The 27042-nt window shown below is 33.3% G+C and overlaps 1 protein-coding gene, 1 long non-coding RNA gene and 1 pseudogene across 2 annotated transcripts; 2 read left to right on the forward strand and 1 right to left on the reverse strand.

The window, feature by feature from the left end:
* Nucleotides 1-7217: 7217 nt before the first annotated feature.
* Nucleotides 7218-7883, forward strand: LOC111622217. The gene is made up of 3 exons (XR_002756227.1): nucleotides 7218-7325; nucleotides 7489-7629; nucleotides 7729-7883. It is a non-coding gene; the product is annotated as an uncharacterized LOC111622217 (long non-coding RNA).
* Nucleotides 7884-11935: 4052 nt separating this feature from the next.
* LOC111622235 lies at nucleotides 11936-13481 on the reverse strand (annotated as a pseudogene).
* A 5207-nt stretch (nucleotides 13482-18688) lies between these two features.
* On the forward strand, nucleotides 18689-19525 carry LOC111622236. Its single transcript, XM_023364588.1, has one exon. The coding sequence runs from the start codon at nucleotides 18689-18691 to the stop codon at nucleotides 19463-19465; it is 777 nt and encodes a 258-aa protein (XP_023220356.1). The 3' UTR covers nucleotides 19466-19525.
* Nucleotides 19526-27042: the final 7517 nt, after the last annotated feature.

Here is a 27042-nt window from a genome sequence, read left to right on the forward strand (position 1 = left end):
AGCCTAAAATCTCCGTAGCGTGTTGCCAGGCGGCAGAAAGCATATATATAATTATAATAAACTTACAATAAATTAAGTTAATATATAATTATATATACAGTAGCTAATTTATATATAATTAATATATAATTATATGTACAGTACCTAATTTATATATAATTTATATATAATACTAAACAGACGATAGCAAACTCAATTTAGCCGCTCCGTAGCGTGGCGCAGGGTCGGAGGAAAGTAGTTCGGCTGCTCATCCACTATTGGTCCAGACTCTATCAATCTTGTCGCGAAACGACGTTATGGGAGGTATGTTTTACGAGAGTTTGTACAATTTTTTCGTTACGTTATAGGAATTGTCGTTATTAGAACGTACGTTATAGGGGGGTCGACTGTATAGCCTTAATGAAATTCTAACTTTTTTTCGTTGTAGTGTAGGACCTACAAACACTTGTCTTTTTCTTTTACCCGCGATCCCCTGTAAGGCTTTGCGACCCCGCTAGGGGTCGCGACCCACAAATTGAAAAGCACTGCTGTAACAAATTAGATTCTCTTAACATTCCACTGTCACGACGTATTCCTTCTATTGGTCCAAAAAAATTAGCAATCATACCGTCGGGTGTAACCACTGATTGAAATTTCAAACAATTTATACGTTTATGGCCACTGAATAACACCCTTTGATGTGTTTTGGTCAACAAATAGGACGTGCCGTTCCATCTACGAACCCCCAATAATTTGTCAAAGCAGCGCCTTTTGCTGTTACTTTAATTTATAAATATATCACTTACTGAAAAGAAAACAAGCAATCAGAATCAGGCATTTTATTTAAATTTATTCTTGCTTTTGTCACAGGTAACTCTTTAGTAATATAATATAATAAAATGGCTTCTTCATCTCTATCATACTGATCCAACAATACTAATACCTCATCACTAGACTACAAATATAATTTTAATTAAATGCTTAATATGCGAAAATAAAAAAAAAACAGTGAACACAGCCTTTGAGTTTCCTTTGTCACTTCACATTACATTGAAAATATAATTTTTGGATTAAAATCGTCTGTTTCTTTACAATGTTATTCACAAATGTTAAAATAATCGTTATTTTAATAAAACAAATCATAATTTTAACCCCAAACACAAAAAATGATGACGTTTAAGCCGATCGTGTACTCACCTAGCTACACGTAGCAAACGCCATTATCGACGGTCCAGAACTGCCAAGATGGCGGCGCTCACCCGTTAGCCGTACACGTTTTGGGCTAAATACGTGCGCCTCAACCTCTCTATTATATCTCTTCGTCCGTTTTATGTCTGGAGTGTTCAGAACCTGCCCTCATATATGTGGCTCTTCACGTATTCACTGTCCCAACATGTCTTCACAATCAGATGGAAAACAATTCGGAAAAAAGCCATCTCGCTTCCCTCGGCCAAACGATGCGGCTTTTCTCAACTTCCGTCAGTCGAACACGAAGACTTTGTGTCGTACTGGCATGTCTGACATTAGAAGGCTTCAAAACAGCAAGGACAAAAAATCCAGCAAAGAGTTGCTTATCTTTCCCAACAGCATTTAGTGGCATCATCTCTTATCATATTTTATTAAAACTCTTTTTCTATTTTTAACTACTATAAAATGGCAGAAAGCTTAATTTTAAGAGTAGGGATGGGTTTTGTAAAAAATTGTAACTGGTAATAATGAGTGAAATCGTCTTTAAGTCCAACCCTACTGAGATGCACGACGTAGGAGGCAATTCGACAAAATTAAATCTGTTTCTCGAGACATTTCTTAAAACTAAAGAATCCCTTTTTTTCAGGCGATGCATCAAATGCGGGTTTTATTCCGGTTGCGCTATTCTTCACTAAGGAATTATGTGGTAAACAATGATATAGAACTTATCTCATTTGCAAACTCTTCTATATTATCAAGGAGCCATTCTCGAAATACGTCCTCCTAACGAGGATAGAAACCTTTCGATTTAACTTCCTTAACTATTTTTCGGTAGGAAAAAATAGGTGTAGCGTTGGACATCGGTGCGGTTCTCTACGAGATCGGTTCGTTTCTGACAATGCAAACTTTATAGAAGAGGAAATTAAAAATTATCCAAAACTGACAATATGCCGAAGGAATCGGTTTTGTTGTTTTCTGTCGAGATGCATCCACTTTTCTTCTCGTTGCCGAGCTTCACTAACGTTGACAAAATAGAATATAATCCACTTATCATCTGTAAAATAAGAAAGTCTTTTATTCCACCCAGTGTTTATAATTACAAGAACACAGAATGTAAAACTCAGATGCTAGAACTGAGATTTAAGATTTAAATATTTTGTTTAAATAAATTTTTATGCTTGAAAAAAATCTTAATCGCACACATGGTCAGTGAGAAACTAAACTCGAATCTAACGAAATACGCTAGAAAGAGGTACTCACTCTCATGACAAAGTTTTTCTTGACGAAGAAGAATCCGCCGACAGAAATACCAATCGGGGTCTTTCCGAATCTCTTCATGAAATCTAGAAACTAATCAGATAAGTTTATTAATCAAATTGTTTACGGTTAAAAGGCGAATTTAATAATTAATCGAGTATTTCGAGCGATGTCAACCTTGAGTTTGTTTTCAATTTTCATGTGGACGGAAGAAAATCTTCTGATTTCTATGAAGCTATTGTACAACTGAAAAATAAAGAAATGAAAATTATTTTGATTAATATTCTATTAATTATTTTTAGAATAAGTTTGCGTTAAACTCTGCATTGTAAAGTATCTATATATTAATATATAACCCATTGAAAGGGTACCCGTCTGCGTAACGGTATGCCAAAAACGGGCGCTAGAGTCGCCCTATTGATAATTCTAAATTAACAATAAATTATTTTATTTTTAATAGGAATTTATTATTGATACGAATTTATTATTTATACCACAGAATGGTATAAATAATTATTATTTGCCTCGATTAAGCTTGCGCCGCACGTTTACGACATCCCGTGACTCAGTGAACGTCGCGCATTGAGTCACGGGAAATTTGTTGAAAAAATGGCGGATACATTTATAATCGAGGTTTACGAGCGAAGGTAAATAAACAAATTAAACTATTTTAAAGTATTTATAGAATGTTTAATAGGTAGAAATATAGATTCGTATGACGCGATTGGGACGGTAAGATTTACCTTCCGAATGAAGGGGTGGCGACCCCCCTCTGTGGGAACAATAAATGTCTAATGAACCATACCCCTACGCGCGACCCTTCCCGGATTTACAAGTAAAAAGCCTCAACTTTCAAAGGACCTCAAACATTTGTACAAAAAAAGAAAATTGAAGTGAGATTTTGTAATAAGCGTCAAAATATACTTCACTGTTTATTTTGTGTAGTATTTCATTAATTTTTTTTCTAAGAATTAACATAAGATCTGTTTTAAAAAAATTGATAAAACCAATTTAAAAGAATCATTTTTAATGGAATGGGTATAAAAATATAATTAAACTTAGTTATAGAACAGAAGACTAGTGAAACCTCGCGTTTTTTTCTTCCAATAACCGTATTAAATCAGAGTCATAGTCTGATTTAATCTTTTCTTTTTATGATTGAATTCTAAAATTGTGAAGGGTGGGTTAAGGGGCCTTAGAGTTCAGCTTAGGGCTTCAAAATGCTTAAATCCGGCCCCGTGTCCTATACAAAATTACTGGCATTTTAAACTTTAGCGAAATGTTCTAAAATCGACAGCATAAAGCTGGACAATCGGGAAACTACCAATTCTTAAATATTCGGTATTCGGCCGAATAGTGAAAAATAGGCCGAATAGGCCGAATACCGAATAGTAACCGAATATTCGTTACATCACTAATTAATATTACATTTTTGTATGAATATCGGCGCATTCGCTATATAAATTTGTAACGTTCCTTCATTATGTAGCCCGGGGTCACTAACGAAACGTACATTTCAATACCAAAAAAAATTTTGGTTAATCGATCTGGTGTATTCCTTCCTCTTCTACTGGCGTCATTATTGACCATGGCAGGAGGACTAATTGGCACGGTAATAGTAAAAAGAATCTAATGGCGAAAAAACAGGTCGCCGAATGAACCTATCAGAGTATCTGTCGTACCAGATGAAATTCAAGAAGCATCTTCTGAACCGTAAGTAAAACCTAGTGATGATGATGATAATGGAGATGCAATTATTAAACAAATAACTATATCTTTCCCGCAGTTATATCGAAAATATATTCCGCATTTAATCGACAATCTGAAACAAAATCATTATGGGTGAAACGTAAAAAATGAATTAACAGTTAATGGTAAACGTGTTTTAGGGAAGGTTAACTTAATATCGTATTTAATGAGAAATAGAAAAACGCCGTTAGACTCGATTGGTTTTAATGAGTTTTTTTTAGGAATTTCAAAATAAATATATAAATATTCCTAAAGCTCTGAATGTTATAATAGGTTAGTAAAAAATTTGTTTTAAAAATTTAAAATTAATCATTATTCCACTCATTCAGATACCAAAGCTTTCGTGGTTGACTTTAAATAAAATTTGCGAAAATAAAATATATAGATTATTTACTTATCGTAATTCTTATCAATATGTCGACAAATTAAACAATATTGTAAAAGGATATAATAATAGTTTTTACAGAAGTATCGGTATGGCTTCATCTGAAGATAGCCTTTTGCATTAAGGCACAATTTTTGATAGATTATATGTAAGTATATATAAATATGGACTTGTTTCTTGTAAATACAGTCTCGTTTCATAATGAAAATGAGTCCGAATATTAATTTACACGAAAATTGAGCAATGGGACTTAGCCAAGTTATTATTTCAAGAAACTGGTTTCACACTTTACTAATATTTAAAATTAATATAATTAAACAAAAAATGCTTAAAACTGAAGAAAAAACAAAAGAAATGCGTTATTTTTGAAGAGAAAGCTTCAAAGTTTAACTTCCATTGTCTCGCCTTTCTGTGAAATCTGACACCGATGAGTCATTGTATTTACAGCTGGATGACCTTGATAACAGCTGGTGTTGGTTTTCCCGGGACATTCTCATAGAAATCTAAAAAAAAGGGCTGAAAGTAGAGTAAATACTAGCTGGCCGTATATTTTTAAATATTTTTAAAAAATTACGTTTTTTACTGCGATTTCCGACCCCCCGACTTCATTAAACGTATATATAATAAAATCTATTAATCAAAAAAATTAAAAAACTATTGGAAGTAGTTTTTGACATCATAAACTAGCTTTAAATAACTTTATCGATGTAAAACCTATGCACTACTTAAGAACGATGAATAAAATTTGATAAAAAAGTCGCATTGAAAATCAATTAAGAGTTAATCGTGAGTCATTAAAGGTAGATTAAAATCGCGATAAAATTTTTGAAGAAATTTGGAGACTTAAAAAATATCCAAAAATCCAAATTTTCTAAAATATGAGTATTTCTAATTTATTTATACAGATCTATAATGCAAATTGTTTTTTTAATTTTATTACGATTATAGCAAGATCGCAAATTAGACAATTTGCTAATTTAAATACAATTTATTTGTATACATGTTGCCTTCATACAACTAATTAATATGAATTAATCTTACTTATATTTAATCAAGTAAAATTTCATAATTTCAATGTTACTTTTTTGTCCTTTGTGGAAGACCATATTTGCATACCGGGCGTATTGAATGGTACAAACGCTTAATACTGCTGGATAAGCAAGCCAATAGCGTATCCTGTTTCAAGTGAAACGACCCGTGTCATTGGCTTGATTATCTAATTTTATTATAACTGGTTTAACACACCCTCTGTGTCGAGTATAAATATGGACGAATGATTCGTTTTGTTATTGTTCTGCATTTTCAAAATCGACAATTAACATTTTGTTAAGAAAAAATGGACGCTGCAAAGGAAGCTGCAAAGGAAGCTACAAAGGAAACTGCAAAGGAAACTGCAAAGGAAACTGCAAAGGAAACTGCAAAGGAAACTGCAAAGGAAACTGCAAAGGAAACTGCAAAGGAAACTGCAAAGGAAACTGCAAAGGAAACTGCAAAGGAAACTGCAAAGGAAACTGCAAAGGAAACTGCAAAGGAAACTGCAAAGGAAACTGCAAAGGAAACTGCAAAGGAAACTGCAAAGGAAACTGCAAAGGAAACTGCAAAGGAAACTGCAAAGGAAACTGCAAAGGAAACTGCAAAGGAAACTGCAAAGGAAACTGCAAAGGAAACTGCAAAGGAAACTGCAAAGGAAACTGCAAAGGAAACTGCAAAGGAAACTGCAAAGGAAACTGCAAAGGAAACTGCAAAGGAAACTGCAAAGGAAACTGCAAAGGAAACTGCAAAGGAAACTGCAAAGGAAACTGCAAAGGAAACTGCAAAGGAAACTGCAAAGGAAACTGCAAAGGAAACTGCAAAGGAAACTGCAAAGGAAACTGCAAAGGAAACTGCAAAGGAAACTGCAAAGGAAACTGCAAAGGAAACTGCAAAGGAAACTGCAAAGGAAACTGCAAAGGAAACTGCAAAGGAAACTGCAAAGGAAACTGCAAAGGAAACTGCAAAGGAAACTGCAAAGGAAACTGCAAAGGAAACTGCAAAGGAAACTGCAAAGGAAACTGCAAAGGAAACTGCAAAGGAAACTGCAAAGGAAACTGCAAAGGAAACTGCAAAGGAAACTGCAAAGGAAACTGCAAAGGAAACTGCAAAGGAAACTGCAAAGGAAACTGCAAAGGAAACTGCAAAGGAAACTGCAAAGGAAACTGCAAAGGAAACTGCAAAGGAAACTGCAAAGGAAACTGCAAAGGAAACTGCAAAGGAAACTGCAAAGGAAACTGCAAAGGAAACTGCAAAGGAAACTGCAAAGGAAACTGCAAAGGAAACTGCAAAGGAAACTGCAAAGGAAACTGCAAAGGAAACTGCAAAGGAAACTGCAAAGGAAACTGCAAAGGAAACTGCAAAGGAAACTGCAAAGGAAACTGCAAAGGAAACTGCAAAGGAAACTGCAAAGGAAACTGCAAAGGAAACTGCAAAGGAAACTGCAAAGGAAACTGCAAAGGAAACTGCAAAGGAAACTGCAAAGGAAACTGCAAAGGAAACTGCAAAGGAAACTGCAAAGGAAACTGCAAAGGAAACTGCAAAGGAAACTGCAAAGGAAACTGCAAAGGAAACTGCAAAGGAAACTGCAAAGGAAACTGCAAAGGAAACTGCAAAGGAAACTGCAAAGGAAACTGCAAAGAAAGCTGTAAAGCAAGTTTCAGAAAAGTCAGTGGACATCAACATTTTATTTATATTTGATATAAAGGCACATTTAAAAATGAAAAAGTGGACTGAGGTAAGTATGAAATAATTCTATAAATTAAATTTTCAATCATTTTGATATTAAGTCAACATGTTATTTATGTACAGTATACACATCAAATTTTATACATAATTAGATTTACATGAATGAGTATCTGTACGTAATAAATGTTTTTTTTTTCTTTTTTTTCATTCAGATTTTGTGCATCTGCAGTGTCTTGTTAAGCATTCCAACTGCTCTTTTGACTTTGTCTTGGCTGGTTACGCCAGACGATAAAAAGAATAAGTCAAAAGAGCAGTAGACCACGTACATCATAAAATGCTCTTGTTTTATGCTGGTAAGCCGTTCGTATGATGTCAACGATGTGGTTAAAAACAATGTGTTTTAAAATGTGTTTTCTTTCTTACATCTTACATGTTTTTTTTTCATCTTACAGGACTTGATATGGAGCCAACGTCCCAGAGTCTTCATTGATACCTTACGGACAACTGGTCCATGACAGAATAACACGAAGTTTTTTGAGTCAGTTTTTATCAATTTTTAACGATGCAACTTTTTAAAATATTGTATAAAAAAAAATAAAATTTCTAATTTCAGAATAACAAAAAAATTACTGTTTTGGAGAATTATTTTCTTTTCTACTCGGTTTTTACAACAGGAAACAATACCCCCCGGAATATTTTTTATAATAAAAATAAACTTAAATCTTCATATATACAATTTTTTTTCTCAGATAACAAAGATGTTAAAATATAACAAAGATGTTAAACTATCAGCAGTTAAATTTATACAGTATAACTGACTATATAAAAAACATCTAAAATGTATAAAAAGTTTGTTTTCAATAGAAAAATCGTAAACAGCTATTTATTACAGCAGCACATGGCATAAAAAAATGCCTGGACTGTTAATAACTTTACGTGTATATTTGATAATGGATCTTATCTTCTTTCAATAATTTTTACGTGTTTAATGTAAATACTAGTATACAATTTTCATCACAAATAATCGTTTTGTCTTATCTTTTCAATCGTATGTATTGTCATTAGCCTCTAGAGGTCCAGGAATAAAATTCAGAAGCAACTCGAATTTTTTTCATGGGCAATAAAAGTAGCACGAATAATATACTTTTCAACTAATAAAATATTGAGCAGTTTATCTTGCAATTTACTACTATAAACATGAGCTTCATAATCAGGAAAATTAAAATACGCCTCGAGAAGAACCAATGGACGCGTACAGTAAAAGGAAGTTTAAATATTACACTACTCAAGCAACTTTATCTTCATTAAATAAATTTAAAAATTAACAATAAAAACTAAGAAATAAAATGAATTATGTAAAATGTTACTTTTTTCACGACAAAACTTTTAATTTAAGTAAAGTTTCAACGCCTTTGTCACAAACCTTTATTTAATCGCAGCATCGAAAACTAGAAAACAGTATTGTTTAAAACGTGTACAGTATACTGTATAGTCTTGAAAATTTAACAGTAAATGCCCTACCAGTATTGATATCAATATTTACGGGCGCCGCTAGCTGTTTGAACGCCCGTGTGCAATTCTGATTATGACACCCTCTGTTTAACTACGACTACCTACACCGAGCTTGCAAGAAAGGCTCTTTAATGTTGTCTCATAAGAGTGTGAAAAAAAAAGAAATACTTTACAAAGAAAAACTATTTATTATTACTAAGTTATTTTTGTTTACTTAAACGTAAAGCCATATAAATATTTATGTACCAAAATTGAACTCTTCTTGCCTTTATGTTTGCGAAATCTGCTATTAATTTTCTTGTATTCAAGCAGGCTAAGATTTTACGTTCAATTGAAACTATAGCTAAATTACTTAATCTTCGCTGGTGCATTGTTGATCTTAAATAATTTTTTTTTTGTTTTTTTATAATTTTTAACTTTGAAAAGACTTTTCACCAAATGCAACTGTAACCGGCAATGTAAGTAATATTCTTAGAACTATTGCTGTGTTCGGAAATGCTGAAATTAAGTCATTAGAAAAAAGATATTGTAAATAAAAATATAGTAATTGCGCGCCGGATTTTTTTTCCATAAAAAGACATCTTTTATGCTATAAGTAAGGTGAGTATTATGACAATGACTTTAAATATTGCGTGAACGATCGCTCGATTTGCCGCCGATGAACAGATTCTATATTTACTTATTTATCGACAATACTAAAATAAAGAAATAAATTTGTCAGTAAATACGAATTCCTGTAGCTATTTTATATACTTGTAATCAAAGTCATAAAAATGGAGATAATTTAGTTTCTAACTTTTCTATTTTTAAATATATTTAAACAATAACTACACAATAAGAATTTTAATTACTGGTAGGAGAACCAAATAAACGAATAAATCATTTTATTAATTTCAACAGGTATATTTATTTTAAAATTTATCAAAGAAAATTAATGTTATAGCTTATTAATTTATTTATTTTCATTTTACTATAATATATTGCAGACGTTGAATTGCATTATTCTTTTTTGATAGAATATATATTTTTTAATGTTGATCATTTTGCAATAGGAATGTTTTAAAAACAAAACTAAATTAAATAAAATAAGAAATGTGTAATTTAAATGCTTTTGTAAATATTACAAATCGAATCAAAGATAATCATTCTACATTTACTGTAGTTAATATGAGAGAGGAATGTAGAACTGATGGGATAAGGCAATGTAACACAGGCAATCTGAGAAGGATGTCTCACAGGTAGATTTTCTATTGAAAATTTCCCTATTTAAATGTTAGACATGTGACAAAACCCTGGAAAACTTCATACGACCAGACTATTAGTCAGGTTTGAACACATAACAACCTACCGGTGTTTGTCAGCTTTATAAACTTGGCCACCAGTGGGCCCTAATAGGAGAGACGAACACACAATATGATTTAATACTATGTGACAATGAACAAATTTCTTAATTGCTATACAAAATGCAATGTATAAATAAAATATAAATTTTTTGATAATAAAAACTAATAAAATTTTAAAATTTACAGCATAACTAACCTCTGGCATCGGAGAGAGACTTTTTTTATTTCCTTTTCCTTGAGTAGGNCTTTTGTCACAAACCTTTATTTAATCACAGCATCGAAAACTAGAAAACAGTATTGTTTAAAACGTGTACAGTATACTGTATAGTCTTGAAAATTTAACAGTAAATGCCCTACCAGTATTGATATCAATATTTACGGGCGCCGCTAGCTGTTTGAACGCCCGTGTGCAATTCTGATTATGACACCCTCTGTTTAACTACGACTACCTACACCGAGCTTGCAAGAAAGGCTCTTTAATGTTGTCTCATAAGAGTGTGAAAAAAAAAGAAATACTTTACAAAGAAAAACTATTTATTATTACTAAGTTATTTTTGTTTACTTAAACGTAAAGCCATATAAATATTTATGTACCAAAATTGAACTCTTCTTGCCTTTATGTTTGCGAAATCTGCTATTAATTTTCTTGTATTCAAGCAGGCTAAGATTTTACGTTCAATTGAAACTATAGCTAAATTACTTAATCTTCGCTGGTGCATTGTTGATCTTAAATAATTTTTTTTTTGTTTTTTTATAATTTTTAACTTTGAAAAGACTTTTCACCAAATGCAACTGTAACCGGCAATGTAAGTAATATTCTTAGAACTATTGCTGTGTTCGGAAATGCTGAAATTAAGTCATTAGAAAAAAGATATTGTAAATAAAAATATAGTAATTGCGCGCCGGATTTTTTTTCCATAAAAAGACATCTTTTATGCTATAAGTAAGGTGAGTATTATGACAATGACTTTAAATATTGCGTGAACGATCGCTCGATTTGCCGCCGATGAACAGATTCTATATTTACTTATTTATCGACAATACTAAAATAAAGAAATAAATTTGTCAGTGAATACGAATTCCTGTAGCTATTTTATATACTTGTAATCAAAGTCATAAAAATGGAGATAATTTAGTTTCTAACTTTTCTATTTTTAAATATATTTAAACAATAACTACACAATAAGAATTTTAATTACTGGTAGGAGAACCAAATAAACGAATAAATCATTTTATTAATTTCAACAGGTATATTTATTTTAAAATTTATCAAAGAAAATTAATGTTATAGCTTATTAATTTATTTATTTTCATTTTACTATAATATATTGCAGACGTTGAATTGCATTATTCTTTTTTGATAGAATATATATTTTTTAATGTTGATCATTTTGCAATAGGAATGTTTTAAAAACAAAACTAAATTAAATAAAATAAGAAATGTGTAATTTAAATGCTTTTGTAAATATTACAAATTGAATCAAAGATAATCATATAACATTTACAGTAGTTAATATGAGAGAGGAATGTGAAACTGATGGGAGAAGGCAATGTAACACATAGGCAATCTGAAAAGAATGTCTCAAAGGTAGATTTTCTATAGAAAATTCCCCTATTTAAATGTTAGACATGTGACAAAATTCTGGAAAACTCTGTACGACCAGACTATTAGTTAGGCTTGAACCCACAACAAGCTACTGGTGTTTGGTAGCTTGATAAAATTGGCCACCGGTGAGCCCTAATAAGAGAGACTGACACACAATATGATTTAATACTATGTAACAATGAACAAATTTATTAATTGCTATACAAACTGCAATGCATAAATAATATATAAATTTTTTAATAATAAAAACGACTAAAATTTTAAAATTTACAGCATAACTAACCTCTGGCATCAGAGAGATACTTCTTCTATTAGCTTTTCCTTGAATACGAAGATTTTCATTTTCATTTTCTAATTTTTTGTTTGTTTCTTTTAGAATCTCTAGTTCATCTTGCATTTTCACATAAACTTTTTTTGCAACTTTAAGTTCATGTTCTAATGTTTTCATTTTAGTTTTATCTACATCAATAACGGCAGTGGCTTGCATTTCTTTTAATCTGTTTTCTGCTTCGTTCTTTTCTAATTCTGTCTGTTCACATTTTTTCTCCAATTTGCGTAATTTAAACTGTAAAACTCTACAGTTTTTGGATATTGCTTCAATTTCTCTCTTTAAATTTCTGAATTCCGATGCTTAATCCTCTCGAAAATTATCATGTAATTCTTCTAATTCTTTCTTTGATTCACGAACTTCCTTTTTAATTTCTTCATTTTGTTCCATTAAATCCTCACATAATTTTTCGGCTTGATGCAACTTTTCTGTTAAGCCGTTCACTTTTGTTGCTACTTGTTCGGGCGTTTCTCTCTTTTTCAATTCATTTTAAACTTTTTTAACTTCTATTTTTAAGCTTTTATTTTCATCTTTTAATTCTTCGTTATTAGTTTCTAATTCATTAACTTTCGTTCTAAGTTTTAATAACTCTGAAGCAGTTTTCTCTAAAGATCTTTTATCTGCTTCCGAAACCATTTTCCTTTGTAAAATATCCTTCTTTTCTTTTTCGAGTCGAGTACATTTTTCTTCCAAGGATTCGATTTGTTTCTTTTGGGATGCTATGGTCGACTGCAAATCCTCAATGGAATCCTGATATACGAGAGTTGTTTCGGTCGTTTCGGTATTTTCTGTGGCGGCGACACTTTCGGAATCGCCGTCAGTTTTACTCTTAACGGACGTTTCCACATGCAAGATAAATTCAACATCCGGAGACGTATTTTCTACCGTGTTATCACTGAGAACCGACAACTGCTTATCGACTTCATCCGCCGCAATAATTTTAATACGTTTCGCCTTCTGCGCTTTCGTTTCATTTTCTTCGGTCTTCTCGGAAGCCCCGTCGGGTTCCGACCTCTCCAAAATAGCCTCGTCAAAAGACGTGCTATCAGTCACATCGCTTTCTTCACTCTCTTTGTTTACCTTCACCTGACCATCATTTGACGAAGATCGCGACCTGGAACGTCTACCGGTGGAATTAAAAGTCCTTATCGACTGACCCTGTTCCGAACCATCCAGACTATGTCCGGCGGCCTTAAGAATCTCCGACTTCGTTATACTCACCGTTTCGGTCTCACGTCTTCTACGGGGAAGGAATAGGACGACGCTCGGCGATACCTTTTCTTCTTGTTTCTTTCTCGGAGCCGGCGCCTTATCCTTCGCATCCAATTTGTGCTCGCTGAGATCTCTAAAGCACCTACGACATCTAGTCTGTTTAACATTGTGAGGCATAAATCCAGGACACGTAGGACCGCTCATTTTTTTACAATTTAACAAAAAATACAAGAAATTTTTTACAGTTTCAAACCCAGAATATAACCGAGCATCTCCTCTGCAGTTTTAGCAGTCAATATAGTTTAGTAAGCAAGAGAAGGTCATGGTTAGGTCCATAAATAATGGCAGACGAAGAAAACAAAGTGAAATTTATCCTCTTCTCTTACATCCAAACGAACTCAGCTGTTGGCCTCCATGTGTTTCTTCTTCTCCCTTTCTCTGCCTGAGAATATTTAACGCACCATTTTCAAATTTACACCGAGCCAGTACATTTAATATATAAATAGCCTCGAATTAAAGACTAAGTTACTCCCGTTATTTATAGTAACTACGTAGATCTTTCTACGTCTACTGAAGTACTATTCAATTCATAAATTTAACTTCGTATTATACAAAATTATAATATAGTTACAAAAATATAAATAGATAATTCCGAAAAAATATTTATTTTTTTAAACGATTCTCTGTTAAGCTCGTTAAGTCGCAAAAGCAGACGACGTCGTCGTCGTCGTCGTTGGGCTTGAGTTACACAGACTATTGCGCTCCGTCGTGGTGAGAAATGGCGAAAGTAATGTTTTCCTCAGTAATTATAGATTTGCTTGTAAGCGGTGAAAAAGGTGATCATACTTTGCATACAAATCTCGGTGGGCGAGAATTTAAGGCAATCGCTTATCTTGAATATTTTGTGACGTGCGATATTGTTATTGTCTAGAATTTTTTTTCTAACGGGTTCAAATCAATGACAGTTATTTAACCGATGTATCGTCGTATCCTGTTCTGTCAGGCAGAAGGTGCAGCGATCAGTATTTTTTAAGTTACGTTAATAGAGGAAGGAGTTAGTGATGAGGAAATTAGTCCTGGCTCGATGTATCAGGATAGTAGTGTGACGATCCGTATAGTTTATGATTAGGATGTGTTTGCCGGTGGTGAGCAATTGGTAGTCTGTGTGGTCAGGAAAGTTGTACCATTCGTTGTCCATTTGCTGTTTGTTTTCGGTGTTTATAATGCTGATGTAATCCTCCGGAGTAATGTAATGAGTTTTCTTGGTGTCGTACGGCTGACTCTTTGCAAGTTTGTCCGCTTGTTCGTTTATGGTTATCCCTTTATGGGCTGGGGTCCAGACGAGGAGCGTCTGTAAGTTGTCTTTATTACGTCTGTAATTGAGGCTAATGATGTTGTGGATGATAGAAGGAAACTTATCGTGATGGGCGTTGGTGGTGGTGAGGATAGCTTTGGAGTCCGTGCACAAAGTGATGTTACTATTAGTCTCTGTAGCATGTTGTAATGCGCTGAGGATGGCGAAATCCTCCGCCGTAAAGGTGGTGGTCTCGGGGTGTAGAGTGTAATGAGCTTTGGTGGGAGGATGTCAACCATATTCTTGGTGGGAAGAGTCCCACGTCGCTTGGGGTGCGATGTCGGTAATGATTAGAGTTAAATCGATGGCGGTCCCTGGACCGTTGACATTTATATGCGTGAGTTGGCCATTATTGAGCAGATATAAGTGGAAGTGGTCGATAGGGTCGGCTAAGATACGACCCCGTTTGTCAGTAAAGTGATTACCCAACATCTTGTGGTGGGCGTTGAAATCCTCATCCAGAATGGTGGACTGGTCCGGAAGGTGACGGAAGAGATCGTTAAATACAGTAGTTCAGGCGGAGATTATAGGGGAGAAATAGGCGTTAATAACCTGAATGACTTTTGGTACATAAACTTTAACACTGGGCCATTCAGGATCGCCCTGACCATTTGACAACTGGGAACCTGTGTAAGAGCACGGAATAAAATGGTGAATGTAAGTCGTAAGGCCACTTCCTATAGTGCCGGTGCGGTGGGTATAATAAGCAGTGTACCCCGGAAGGTTTGTGTCGTTATTATGTTAGAACCAAGTTTCTTGGATTAGTATGATTCGATAGTTATCCCATATACGGTCGGAGCTTAATTGTATCATTTTATTACGGAGACTATTGGCGTTCCATTGTAAAATATTTAAGAACGTTGCGAGCGAGTATGGATTGCGGGCTTGTGTGGGGTTATTGATGCTGAATTGTTGCTACTCTTCCCGTTCTTATTCTTGGGCTTTTTGTTGATTTTAATAGAGTTGTCGGCTGAGTGATCGAGTGATATCGCTCGATCGTGGCGTTTTGAGACTGCCATAGCTACTGAGAGATCTTCGACATTGCTCCCAGTCTCGTTGGGTGTCGATTGTGGTTGCGGATTGGAATGTAGTTGCTTCGGCTCCGTTTGCTCGTTGGTAGCGAGTGCTTCATGTCTCGGATCAGAGGGGGTCTCACGTGTAGTCTTGATGTGTTGTTGGATAATACTAGAGGTGGTGTTAACATTTTGTTGAGTAAGAGAAGCGATGAGTTTACTTTCTTCAAGGATTTGTAGTAGCTTGGCGAGAATGTTATTTTGGTTGGTTATGGCTTGTTTTATGGTGATGAGCTGTTCCCACGGGTCGTCGGTTGAGGCACGTTGGATTGCAGCTTGATTGGGCCGATCGTGGGTTTGATTCTGTTGTGTCACTGTGCTGTAGGAACGATTATTGTCAGATGGGGAGTGTATGGCTGCCCGGGCGTCATTGCGCGAACAGTTGTACTGCCGTTTATGTTTCAGTATGGTTTTTTCATATTGAATTCTGGGGCATAGGGGTGAAATGAATGCGTGATCGCAATTGCAGTTTATGCAGCGAGTAACCTATTTATACATTTTTTATTAAATATATTTTAAAATATCGATTATGAGTTTAAGCGAACTTTACCAAAATGAACAAATATAGTTATCGCCAAAGAAACGATGTCACTTCCGTTAACCTGTGGCCGCCAGCGCATGACTTCCGAACACTGTCTGGCAACACTTGACAACAAGAGTAGCTGGCCAAGGTCTACATAATACAAGGATAGCCAGATCCCTATTCTACAATGTTAGCCAGGAATGGCAAGTTAGTGACGTCAGCACGAGTCCTGACGTCAGCACGAGTCCTGACCTCTCTATTTACATAGAGCAGGGTGTGCACGTGTTTAGTTTTCGCTTTTAATATTCGTCCAATTTTGTGATTAAAGAAGTGATTTATTTTAATATTTCTGTAATTGTTTTATTTGACTAAGTTTTTTATAAGGTAAAATGATTTAAATATAAGTCATTAAATATTTAAAGCTATATTTTTATGTTAGGTAAAGAACAAAATGCTGAGTACTAGGTGTGCTGTGTATTGTTGCAATAATAAATTTTTTTTCTCAAATTGGAAGCAACCTGTTTACATCGGGTTTGATCAAAAAATGACAAGAGAAATACTTCTGAAATTAATAGCAGAACTTTATTTACTATGGTATAATGTAGTATCTTGCGTCAGTGACTGTAATTGCAGTAACATAAGTTTATGAAAAGAATTGAATGTGAATATCAATGAAATGTTTATTATGAATCAATTATTATTATCAATCAAACGTATATTACAGATATAAATATGTGGTTCGACATTTTTAATAGCTATGCACCAAAAGGTTCTGTTCCAAGCAAAAATGGATATGGTGTAGACTTGGAATTACAAGAAGAACATTTAAATAATATGATAAAAATAATCTCAACAATGAGTGCAAGTGGAAAAATGTCTTCCAAATTTTCCAGAAAAGAATGATAATCTCAATGAAATCGCTAATTGATCTTTTTCGAGATATGAATTTGACTTTTGATATAAAATACATCTGCACTTACAATTTAAATCAAGATTGTCTGGAAAACTATTTTTTCGAATTAGAAGCCGGGGTCCTAATCAACATCCAAGCCCATTAAATGCTATATATAGGATTAGATTGATTATTTTAGGTAAGAATCCTGGTATTTTAGAGTCAAAAGTAAATATACTACAGATCGAAGACAAGAGAAATATACAGTATTATACCTATAGTTTTAGAGAAAGCACATGTAAAAGTATCAAGTGAAAATACAGACCAATATACTGAATGTAAAACTACTTTTTCTTCAAATAAAATTTCAGGAAACTTTACATGCAATCCAGACTTTAACACAACTTTTGAAGAAACTTCCTACGATGCTCTCGAGTATATAGCAAGATATTTTGCCTATAAATATAAAGAAAAATATCCAAACTTAATTAATTCCACTAACAAAATTAAAAATCATTACAACTGTAGCATTCCGTCATGGGTGCAACATTTATTTTATGGATGGCTTATTAAACCTACTGATGAATGGCTAGCAAAAATTATAGAATGGAATAAATATTTCGAAATATATCACGATAAATCGTATAAAAAAGACCCCGGAGTTGTACAAAATTAGTCAGTAGAAACAGTTTTACCTTTTACTTTAATAAAAGATTTTTGTAAATTAAAAACTATAATAAGAATTAATTATAGAAATCTTAAACAAGAAAACTATAAAATATTGAAAAGAATGCCTTCTGAAAATGGTGATTGTCGAAAAAAAATTAAAATCAAAAATTAAAAGATAATCAGATAATAAAAAATATAGCTCATTAATTTGTTAAATAAATATTAGACAAAAGACTTGTAAGTTTATTGACGTACAGTACACTTATTAGATTCGAAAATTTTACAGTAGTTTACGTTTAGTAGTAATTTAATAATTAATTAAATGATTTAATATTTTATCGTATTTTGTTATTTGAAAGATCTGTCATGTTGAAGTAGAGGGCTTGCTGTGACGTCACATAGATTCAAGGTCACGCTAACAAATATACGGGATCTGGCTAACCTTGTAGTTTAAAGTTTTTGGTAGCTGGCAACGTCAAAAATAAAAAGCGCGCGAAAAGTTTGTTGGATTCGCCCGGGTGTTGCCCGAAATTGTCAGTGACAGTTCTGACCTTTTTAATAAAGTTTTTTTGTTACTGTTCGTGTTTGACTGCTTAATGTTAATTCCAAACACCAGTAGGATCGAATGACAAAGTGGTGATTTGAACGTGATCCAATTAATAAACTACCTGGACTTTGACTGAATTAGATAGCGAACAACTCTGTGTCTATGATGGAACTTTTTTAACAGGACATGCAGGTATGATCAGTTTCTAAATCGTAAATTCAATAAAAAGACTAGGAGTACGTGACTCGTGCTAAACCTTTTCCAAGACTATCCCGCTTTCCTTGTAGCCGCATAGTTAAGCGCCCGGAACGGCAGAACAAAACGAGTTGGGAATCGGACGTGTACATGCAAAAATGCCTATCTTCACTAAAACCAACACTAAATTATTTTTTGTGCAGCTAGACGCGGCTTTTGCCATTAATCGGATTACAAGTGAGAACACTAAGTACACCTATTTAATTAATTGCTTGGACGCGGAGATTTTGTCTAATGTTAGTGACTTGGTATTTGACCGTCCAGCCGAGGCTCCGTTTTCTAAACTTAAAGATCGACTCCTCGAAATTTTCCAGAACTCTGCTGCTAAAAAGGCTAAAATTTTGCTTGAAGATCTGGCGTTAGGGAATCAAAAACCCAGCGCTTTACTCCGTAAAATGAGAGAGCTTTCAGCAAGCAAAATTACCGAAAAATTTCTTAGAAACTTGTGGCTCCAACGTCTCCCTAAAAATATTCAGACCGTTTTGGCTGTTAGCGGTGATGAAATAAACAAGCTAGCCATCCTTGCTGACAAGGTTGCTGAACTTACAGAACCAACCCAACTGGCCAGCATCAACTTAGAAGCCGAAAATCCCGTAATCAAACATCTTGAACTGCAGATTTTAGAACTCACAAAGAAGGTTACAGAACTTAATGTATCGCGTACTGCTCGTCCCCGTTATCGTAGTAGAGAGAAAAACCGACATGACCCGAATTCGAAACACCGCATTAGTTTACGCTCTCGAGAAAAAAGCCTCAGTCGTCAGGGATATTGTTACTACCACAATAAGTTTGGATCAGCTGCTTGGAAATGTCGTTCGCCGTGTTCCTTTGATCGAACTGCTGATCAGAGAAACGACAGCAGCCAGCCAAAGTAACGGCTTGTGGATCCAGCCTGGCTCCTAAATATAGCCGTTTGTTTGTGTATGACAACAAAACTGGCCTAAATTTCTTAATTGATTCTGGAGCAGATTTATCGATCATTCCCAATTGCACTAAGAATCACCTTACAAAGGTTTAATTGTATGCTGCCAACGACTCTAAAATCTCGACGTATGGAAGTAAGGTGCTAAAACTTGATCTCAACTTAAAACGTTTTTTCAGATGGGAATTCACCATAGCTGATGTGCAGAAGCCTATAATCGGTGCAAACTTTTTGGTTAACTTTAGACTTATTCTTGACATCAGAAACAGATTACTTGTTGACCTTCTGACTTCCCTTACTACACGAGGAAGATATTATACAGGACCACCTACTTCAGTCAAAACTATAATCAGCAATTCTCCAATGCAAGATATCCTCAAGGACTTTTCACATCTCACTCGTCCTCGACCGTTTTCAGATAAGGTCAGGCACAATACAGTGCATTATATCGAAACACACTGTCTACCTGTATTTGTTAAACTTCGTAGATTGCACCTGGCTCAACTGCAAGTAGCAAAGCAAGAATTCCAGCACATGATGGAGCTAGGTATATGCAGACCATCAAAGTCAAACTGGGCTTCTCGTCTCCATATGATGCCGAATTGCCATAACGATTGGAGACCTACTGGAGACTATCGTGCCCTGAACAGGATAACTGTTCACGATCACTATCCAGTGCCACACATCCACGATTTTGGTCAAAATCTACACGGAGCCCGAATATTTTTCAAGATCGATTTGCTTAAAGGCTTACACAATATACCAGTTATCCCAGATGATGTGCCAAAGACAGCTATTACGACGCCATTTGTGTTATTTGAATTCGTTTTTCTCCCTTTTGGTCTTTGCAATGCAGCCCAATCATTTCAACGATTCATGCATGAAGTCCTGCAAGGCTTAAACTTCTGCTTTTCATACCTAGATGACATCCTCATCGCTAGCACTTCGTGGGAGGAACATAAGATGCACATGCAGCAAGTGTTTCAACGCCTAGACAAGTACGGTCTGCAAATCAATGCATCCAAGTGTAGTACTTTTGCTGCCTCACATGTATCATTCTTAGGATACATGGTGTCTCCCCACGGCATTATGCCACTTCCGGAACGTGTATCTGCCGTAACTCAACAAAAGCAATTACAAACCCTCAAACAACTGAAAAGGTTCTTAGGCATTTTGAACTTATATCGTAGGTTCATACCCTATGCGGCCCATCACCAAGCTCTTTTGCACGACCACTTAAAGTAGCAAAGAAAAACGATCAACGTGAGATTAAATAAACTGACAATTCGATTTAGGCATTTGAGTCATGTAAATCACAATTAGCAGAAGCCACCTTACTACACCATCCTTCACCAAGTGCTACCCTTGCACTTCACGTCGATGCATCTGATTCTGCTGTTGGCGCTGTCCTTTATCAAGTTACAGCAAAAGGTTTCCAGCCACTGGCGTTTTTTTCTCGCAAGCTGAGTAACTCTCAGCGTCAGTATTCTGCATACGACCGAGAACTTCTGGCTGTGCATTTGGCTGTGAAACATTTTCGGTTTATGCTGGAAGCACGACAGTTCATCATTTACACGAACAATAAATCATTAACGTTTGCCTTCCAGCAACGACACGACAAGTGTACACCTCGTCAGTTGAGACATCTCGACTTAATAGGACAATTCTCGACAGACATCAAAAACATAAAGGGAATCGATAATGTTTTAGCTGACGCTCTCTTCCGTATTGCTTCAATCAGTAGCCCATCTATAGATTATAGCAAAATTGCAAAAGACAAACAGTAAGATCTTGAGCTTCAGTCTGTCCTGACTTCAAGTTACTCATCACTTGTACTTAAGAAGTTTAAACTTCCTCATAGTGATGTCGAAATTTACTGTGATGTATCGACAGATCGCATTCGTCCATACATTCCGCCTAGTTATCAATCAAAAAATCAATCAGTCATTTATTTAGAGGTACAAAAGTACATAACCTGATTCTGCTTGATGCATTATCAAAAATATATATAATAGTACAAGAACAAATTATAATTGAACATAAGATAACAAACAGTATAAAATACAATTAAAAACAAAGTAGTATTGTTCACATATGATATCAAATATATAGGTTAAAGTAAAATAAAAATATATTAAACCGTTAAACTAGATATGATAAATTGAACTTAACAACTAAGGTCGAGCAGATGTCTGCTGTACAATTGAACTCTTGTATTACAATACAGTTTATTAAGAAGATGTTATCCTTAATAAGAAGTTCATGTAAATGCAATAACAATGCTCAAGTAATCAATTAATTTGCTGCAAGCAATCTATAGTTAATTATTGCAGCAAAATGCAGCAAACTCTGTCGTAGTTCCGAATGTTGAACTTTAGCTGAATAGTAGAGTTGCTATATATTCTGTCGAAAACTCTATATATTTCATATGTTTTGTTGAAATACGCTCCTCTTCCTGAAACACCGTGTTTCCTGAAAAAAGCATATGAAAGCAGCACATGTATGCTTCAGTACAAAACACAGACATATCGCATAAATTTTGTAAAATAGCACTTTCAAAGCTCATCTCTGTCGAAACATAACTTTAAGATAAAACTAATAATAAAACATATAAAAATGCTTACCTAACAATTTTCATAATAAAACTATTTAGCAAACATATATATTCTCCATTGATCCTGCCATTGTTCGAAGAACCATTAGAAGGCTTCTTTTGGAATATTCAGAAGTTTGATCATCACATTCAATTTTATATTATTCGTGGTTGTGAAACATGTTCTCTTACTAGTTTCTATGTGCAATTTGTGAATAGTTATAAGATGCAGTTTAGCATTAATAGTGCAATGAGTGGCAGGTATAATAAGTTCTGCATCACTACAATACACTGAGACACTCATCACCTGTTCTGTAGCAATTTCTTGCTAACAAAAAAACTCCTGTAATTGCCCAACGTTCATACTAACCAGATCTCCTTTTCGAGTTATTTTCGAATTTTTCCTATGCTGAAAGTATGACTCAACGAAGCATATTTTGCAACTATGGAAGACATGAAATCAATTGTGACATTCAAAACTCTTAAATATTTCAAAAGAAGTCTACCAGTAGTGCTTCCAGCAGTAGGTATAATCGATAGAGCAAGTGTGTATTTGCTGAAGATCCTACTTTCAATTAGCAAAAAATATAATTATAAAGGACTGAAATAATAAAATTCAATATTAATTTTTTATATTTCTATTACAGGTTTTTGTAAAAATTGCTTGCTGTTGTCCACAAGCATTAGAAAAAGTAATTGAAATGCAGTATTTAGAACAGTTAACATCAGAAATATATAAAGATGACATGTTGCTGTTGCTGAACTGCATAGAATTGTTGACTAATTTAGTGCTGGTTAATCATGGACTCGTATGTTTGGAACAGTATAGCCTCTTGGATAAATTACAAAAGTTGATAACAAGGTATCTTAAACATTTTTAAAGTTCTTTTATACTCCTAGGTTAATCTTAATTTAAGTGATTTAGAGTTCTACAAACGTAAATAATTCTATTATATCAAAACAGTTATTAGTATGCAAATAAATATTTATTTTTGCTATTAAATACTATAAATAAAAGTAAATAAAAATGTCCCACATGCCTAGAAGGGTATAAACAAAAGGATGATTATTTTGATAAAATATCATAGGTTTAACACTAATTTTCTGGCAGCTAATTGATAACCTAGTACCTGTAAAAAGTATAAAAGGCATTTAACATTTATGTAACTTATATTTGTTTGCTTGGTGGTTTTTAGAAATTGCATTATTGGTAAATCGATTTATCAGTTTAATAATAATCAGTTTAAAATGCACTGGTAAATATACCAGCAATTTGATCATTTTTACCAGTAAACTCTGTAGAAATAAGTAAACATGTAATAATGTTTTCTAGCTAAATATTTATTTGTATACATTTTCTAATATATTTGTATTTTTATATATAAAAAACATATAAGCGTCGAATAGTTTTATTTAAATTGTAAAAGTAGCTTGTCATTTATCTTTTAAATTATTACTTTACAGTTTTGTACAAAACTTGATTCAACAAGGCTCTGCAGCTAAGCATGTTGGAACATTGGTAATTAATTTATACCGAATGCAAAAGAATACTGTTTACCAATGTAGTAAGCTTGTGTAAATGACATGTTGGAGTTTTCCCACTTTTATTAGTGTGTTAGTCACTTTATTGTTTACATTTGTAAAATTCAGTTATTGGTTTTTTGTGTGCATTAGTGTGTGTACACATTATTAGAAAAAAATTTGTTCATAGTTTTCATTAAAAAAAAATTGTTTATGTTTTAGAAATTTACAGGTGCAATATTTAAAAATTTTATATAATTTTTACACTTATAGTTCATGATTTGTTTTATATTTACCTGTTTAAATGGTTGTGCTAGATAGTAACTTTGCTTTGAAGCATACACAATGAGCCTGGAACAGATTATTCTAAACACGTATATTTCAATATGTTATAACAAGGTTTTAAAATCAATTACATTCATTCTACATTCCACTGTAGTTGTGTATCTCCACTTACCAGTATTTTGAAAATAAAAAAGGTTGAAGTAAAGCATAGACAAATTTAATTATAGTAACAATAAAGACATAAATCTGTAAAAATTATTTTCATTGTTATACTAACCTACATGTATTAGGGAACATTTTCTATGATAGTTGCATTTATGGTTTTTTCTTTTATACTCTCAACATGCTGTGGGCACCAAAATGGTTTTTGTTCATGCCTGTCAAGTATCCAGCCTGGTTTATATTGGGTCAGCTGGATGACGAGGAATGGGGCATTACATTTATGGGGGGCCCCATCTACTCTTTCCATTATGTGGACCCTAGATAAAAAGGCCCACAGGATAAAAAGTTTAAAAAAAAAACAAAGAAATATTTTTGGAAGGTTTGTTTTAAATATGTCAGCTTGCTCCTCCCTATTGTGTGCCTAATGGGTAATTAAAAAAACCTTCTTAGTTGTTCACAGGGGCAAAAAGAGTAAAAAGAACAAAGCTTCATCTGTAATTATATACTAAAGTTGAACTGATATCAATACACTTGAATTAAGTTAGTTTCAATTGCATTTTTATTTTAAACTTGTTTTTCAATTCTCAGTATTAAACTCAATTTATATAATTTATAATGAACTGTTTGCAAGAATTTTGGTTTTTTTTTTGTTGTTGAATTAATGTAATCAGTCTTGGTATCATGTTTTCAATAAAAATTTATCAAATGTAACATTGAGTGATATTTTAATTTAGTATTTATGAAATCTACATTAATTTTCTTGTGTTCAATGCATTGATTTCTATAATCATTTCTCAACTGTCATGTTTATGTATGATTTGACGATTTTATTTGTTCTTTACTTCATAAAAATGTTAACAATTATGTGGAGGTGTGCAGATGTTATATAATATGACTAGGAGGCCTGTACTTTTTTAAAAACTCTGCAATTGTGTCGTGACTGTTCGCACATGACAAAGGATTTAGTAAAAAACTTGTACATTCAGCATGATGAGGTACTTCTGTATTAACTCTAGTATTTTTTGAATTGCCCTGTACTTAATGTTTGTTATATTTAATGATATTTATACAAAGTTATATTTAATAGTATAGAAAACAATACTGAATTCTTAACATATAGTTAAATATCTTCTAACATATCTGCTGTTTATATGAATTTTTGATCTCTTATTATGTTCTAATTTATGTAAAATTTTGAAAACATTTTACAGGTTTGCCTAAATTTTTTGGCATTCTTGGACACTCCCAACCAAATAAGCTTTTTAAAAAACTTCCAAAAGGTGGTAAATATTATTTTTAACTTGTGTGACAGTAATGATTTTGTCCTGAAGAGCCATGCGGTTCGAACGCTGGGTTTTATCAGGCAACGTCCGACGGGAAGAGATATTTAGCACAAGAAGGTCATTACTCTTTTTTCACTTCAATTTTTGTCATATGATTTTAATAAAAGATTTATATATATTATAACTGAATAGTTTTTGAGTTTAAATAAATAAAGTTGTCATTCTTTATAGGGACAAAGATGGAAAAATATCTTTAATGTGTTGGTGATTTAATAAAAGGAGGTTCAAATGAAGTAAAAGTTGATGGCTTGGCTACTATGTTTGATCTAATTCAGATTATGGTAAGTTATTTGTACTATATTTTCTTTATTATTTATCATTGTAAGTATGAAGTATTGCAAATCTTGCATTCCTATTATTACAAATTACAGATTGATACCCAGGGATGGTCAGTGATTAGGGGCTAGAGGGATCAAATCCCACTTATAATTATATCAAATTACTTGCTGATAAAAAGCATACGTTTATTGGATATAAACATTTTAAAGTAATATTCAAACATTAATCTCACAATTAGAGAATATTCAGCTGGGGATGACCATGCAATAAAGTTATACAGGCTTATCACTGTGCATAAGATTGTGCATCCTATCTACACAACTTTGTCACTGGCAATACAAGTCAGTCATGTAATCTTTCATCTTTTACCCATGAAATTTGACAACTAATGGATATGCCACTTGTAATATCTATAATTGTGATTTGCTGTATACCATTTGATGTGTTAGTTTTTTGCATTAATTAATCAACTGATTAGAGTGTGGCTTAAAATTATATTTTAAAATATTAAAATTGATAAAAATCTTAAAATATATATAGTAGGCAGCTTTTGATAGTAATTGAAGTATTATATTGTTTCATACCGTGTGTAGCAAGTGGGGATAAGTACTTCTAAAATATTACTGCCAAAACATTTAAAACAATCACTAAAGTTTGTAAATTTTTTTATATAAGGTTACAATTCATATTATTTTTCTATAAATATGTATTCTAATTAAAAGGTTTTTACATACAAGGTCTGTTCAGAAAATTCCTGAACTTTTTAAATAAAATATTTCTTGTTTAACTTACTTGTTAGAAGTTGTTTGGCCTTATCACATTTAAAGTACTTCGCTTTGTTGCATGTGCACTGCTTCCAGCAATGTCTTTCTAGGGATGAAAGANAATACAAGTCAGTCATGTAATCTTTCATCTTTTACCCATGAAATTTGACAACTAATGGATATGCCACTTGTAATATCTATAATTGTGATTTGCTGTATACCATTTGATGTGTTAGTTTTTTGCATTAATTAATCAACTGATTAGAGTGTGGCTTAAAATTATATTTTAAAATATTAAAATTGAGTTGTGTAATCTTTCATCTTCCACCCATGAAATTTGACAACTAATGGATATGCCACTTGTAATGGCTATAATTGCGATTTGCTGTATACCCTGTGATGTGTTAGTTCCTTGCATTAATTAATCAACTGATTAGAGTGTAGCTTAAAATTATATTTTAAAATATTAAAACTAATAAAAATCTTAAAATATATATAGTAGGCAGCCTTTGATAGTAATTGAAGTATGATATTGTTTCAAATGTTATTTTTTGTCCTTTGTGGAATTTTCAATCATTTTGAT

The sequence above is a fragment of the Centruroides sculpturatus genome, unplaced genomic scaffold, assembly GCF_000671375.1.
Source record: "Centruroides sculpturatus isolate CEXI.00-Female unplaced genomic scaffold, Cexi_2.0 scaffold219, whole genome shotgun sequence".
Classification (NCBI taxonomy): domain Eukaryota; kingdom Metazoa; phylum Arthropoda; class Arachnida; order Scorpiones; family Buthidae; genus Centruroides; species Centruroides sculpturatus.

What these genes read in the sequence shown, in the direction of transcription:
- LOC111622236 (XM_023364588.1), top strand. Translation starts at nt 18,689, where the DNA reads ATGCCTATCTTCACTAAAACCAACACTAAATTATTTTTTGTGCAGCTA.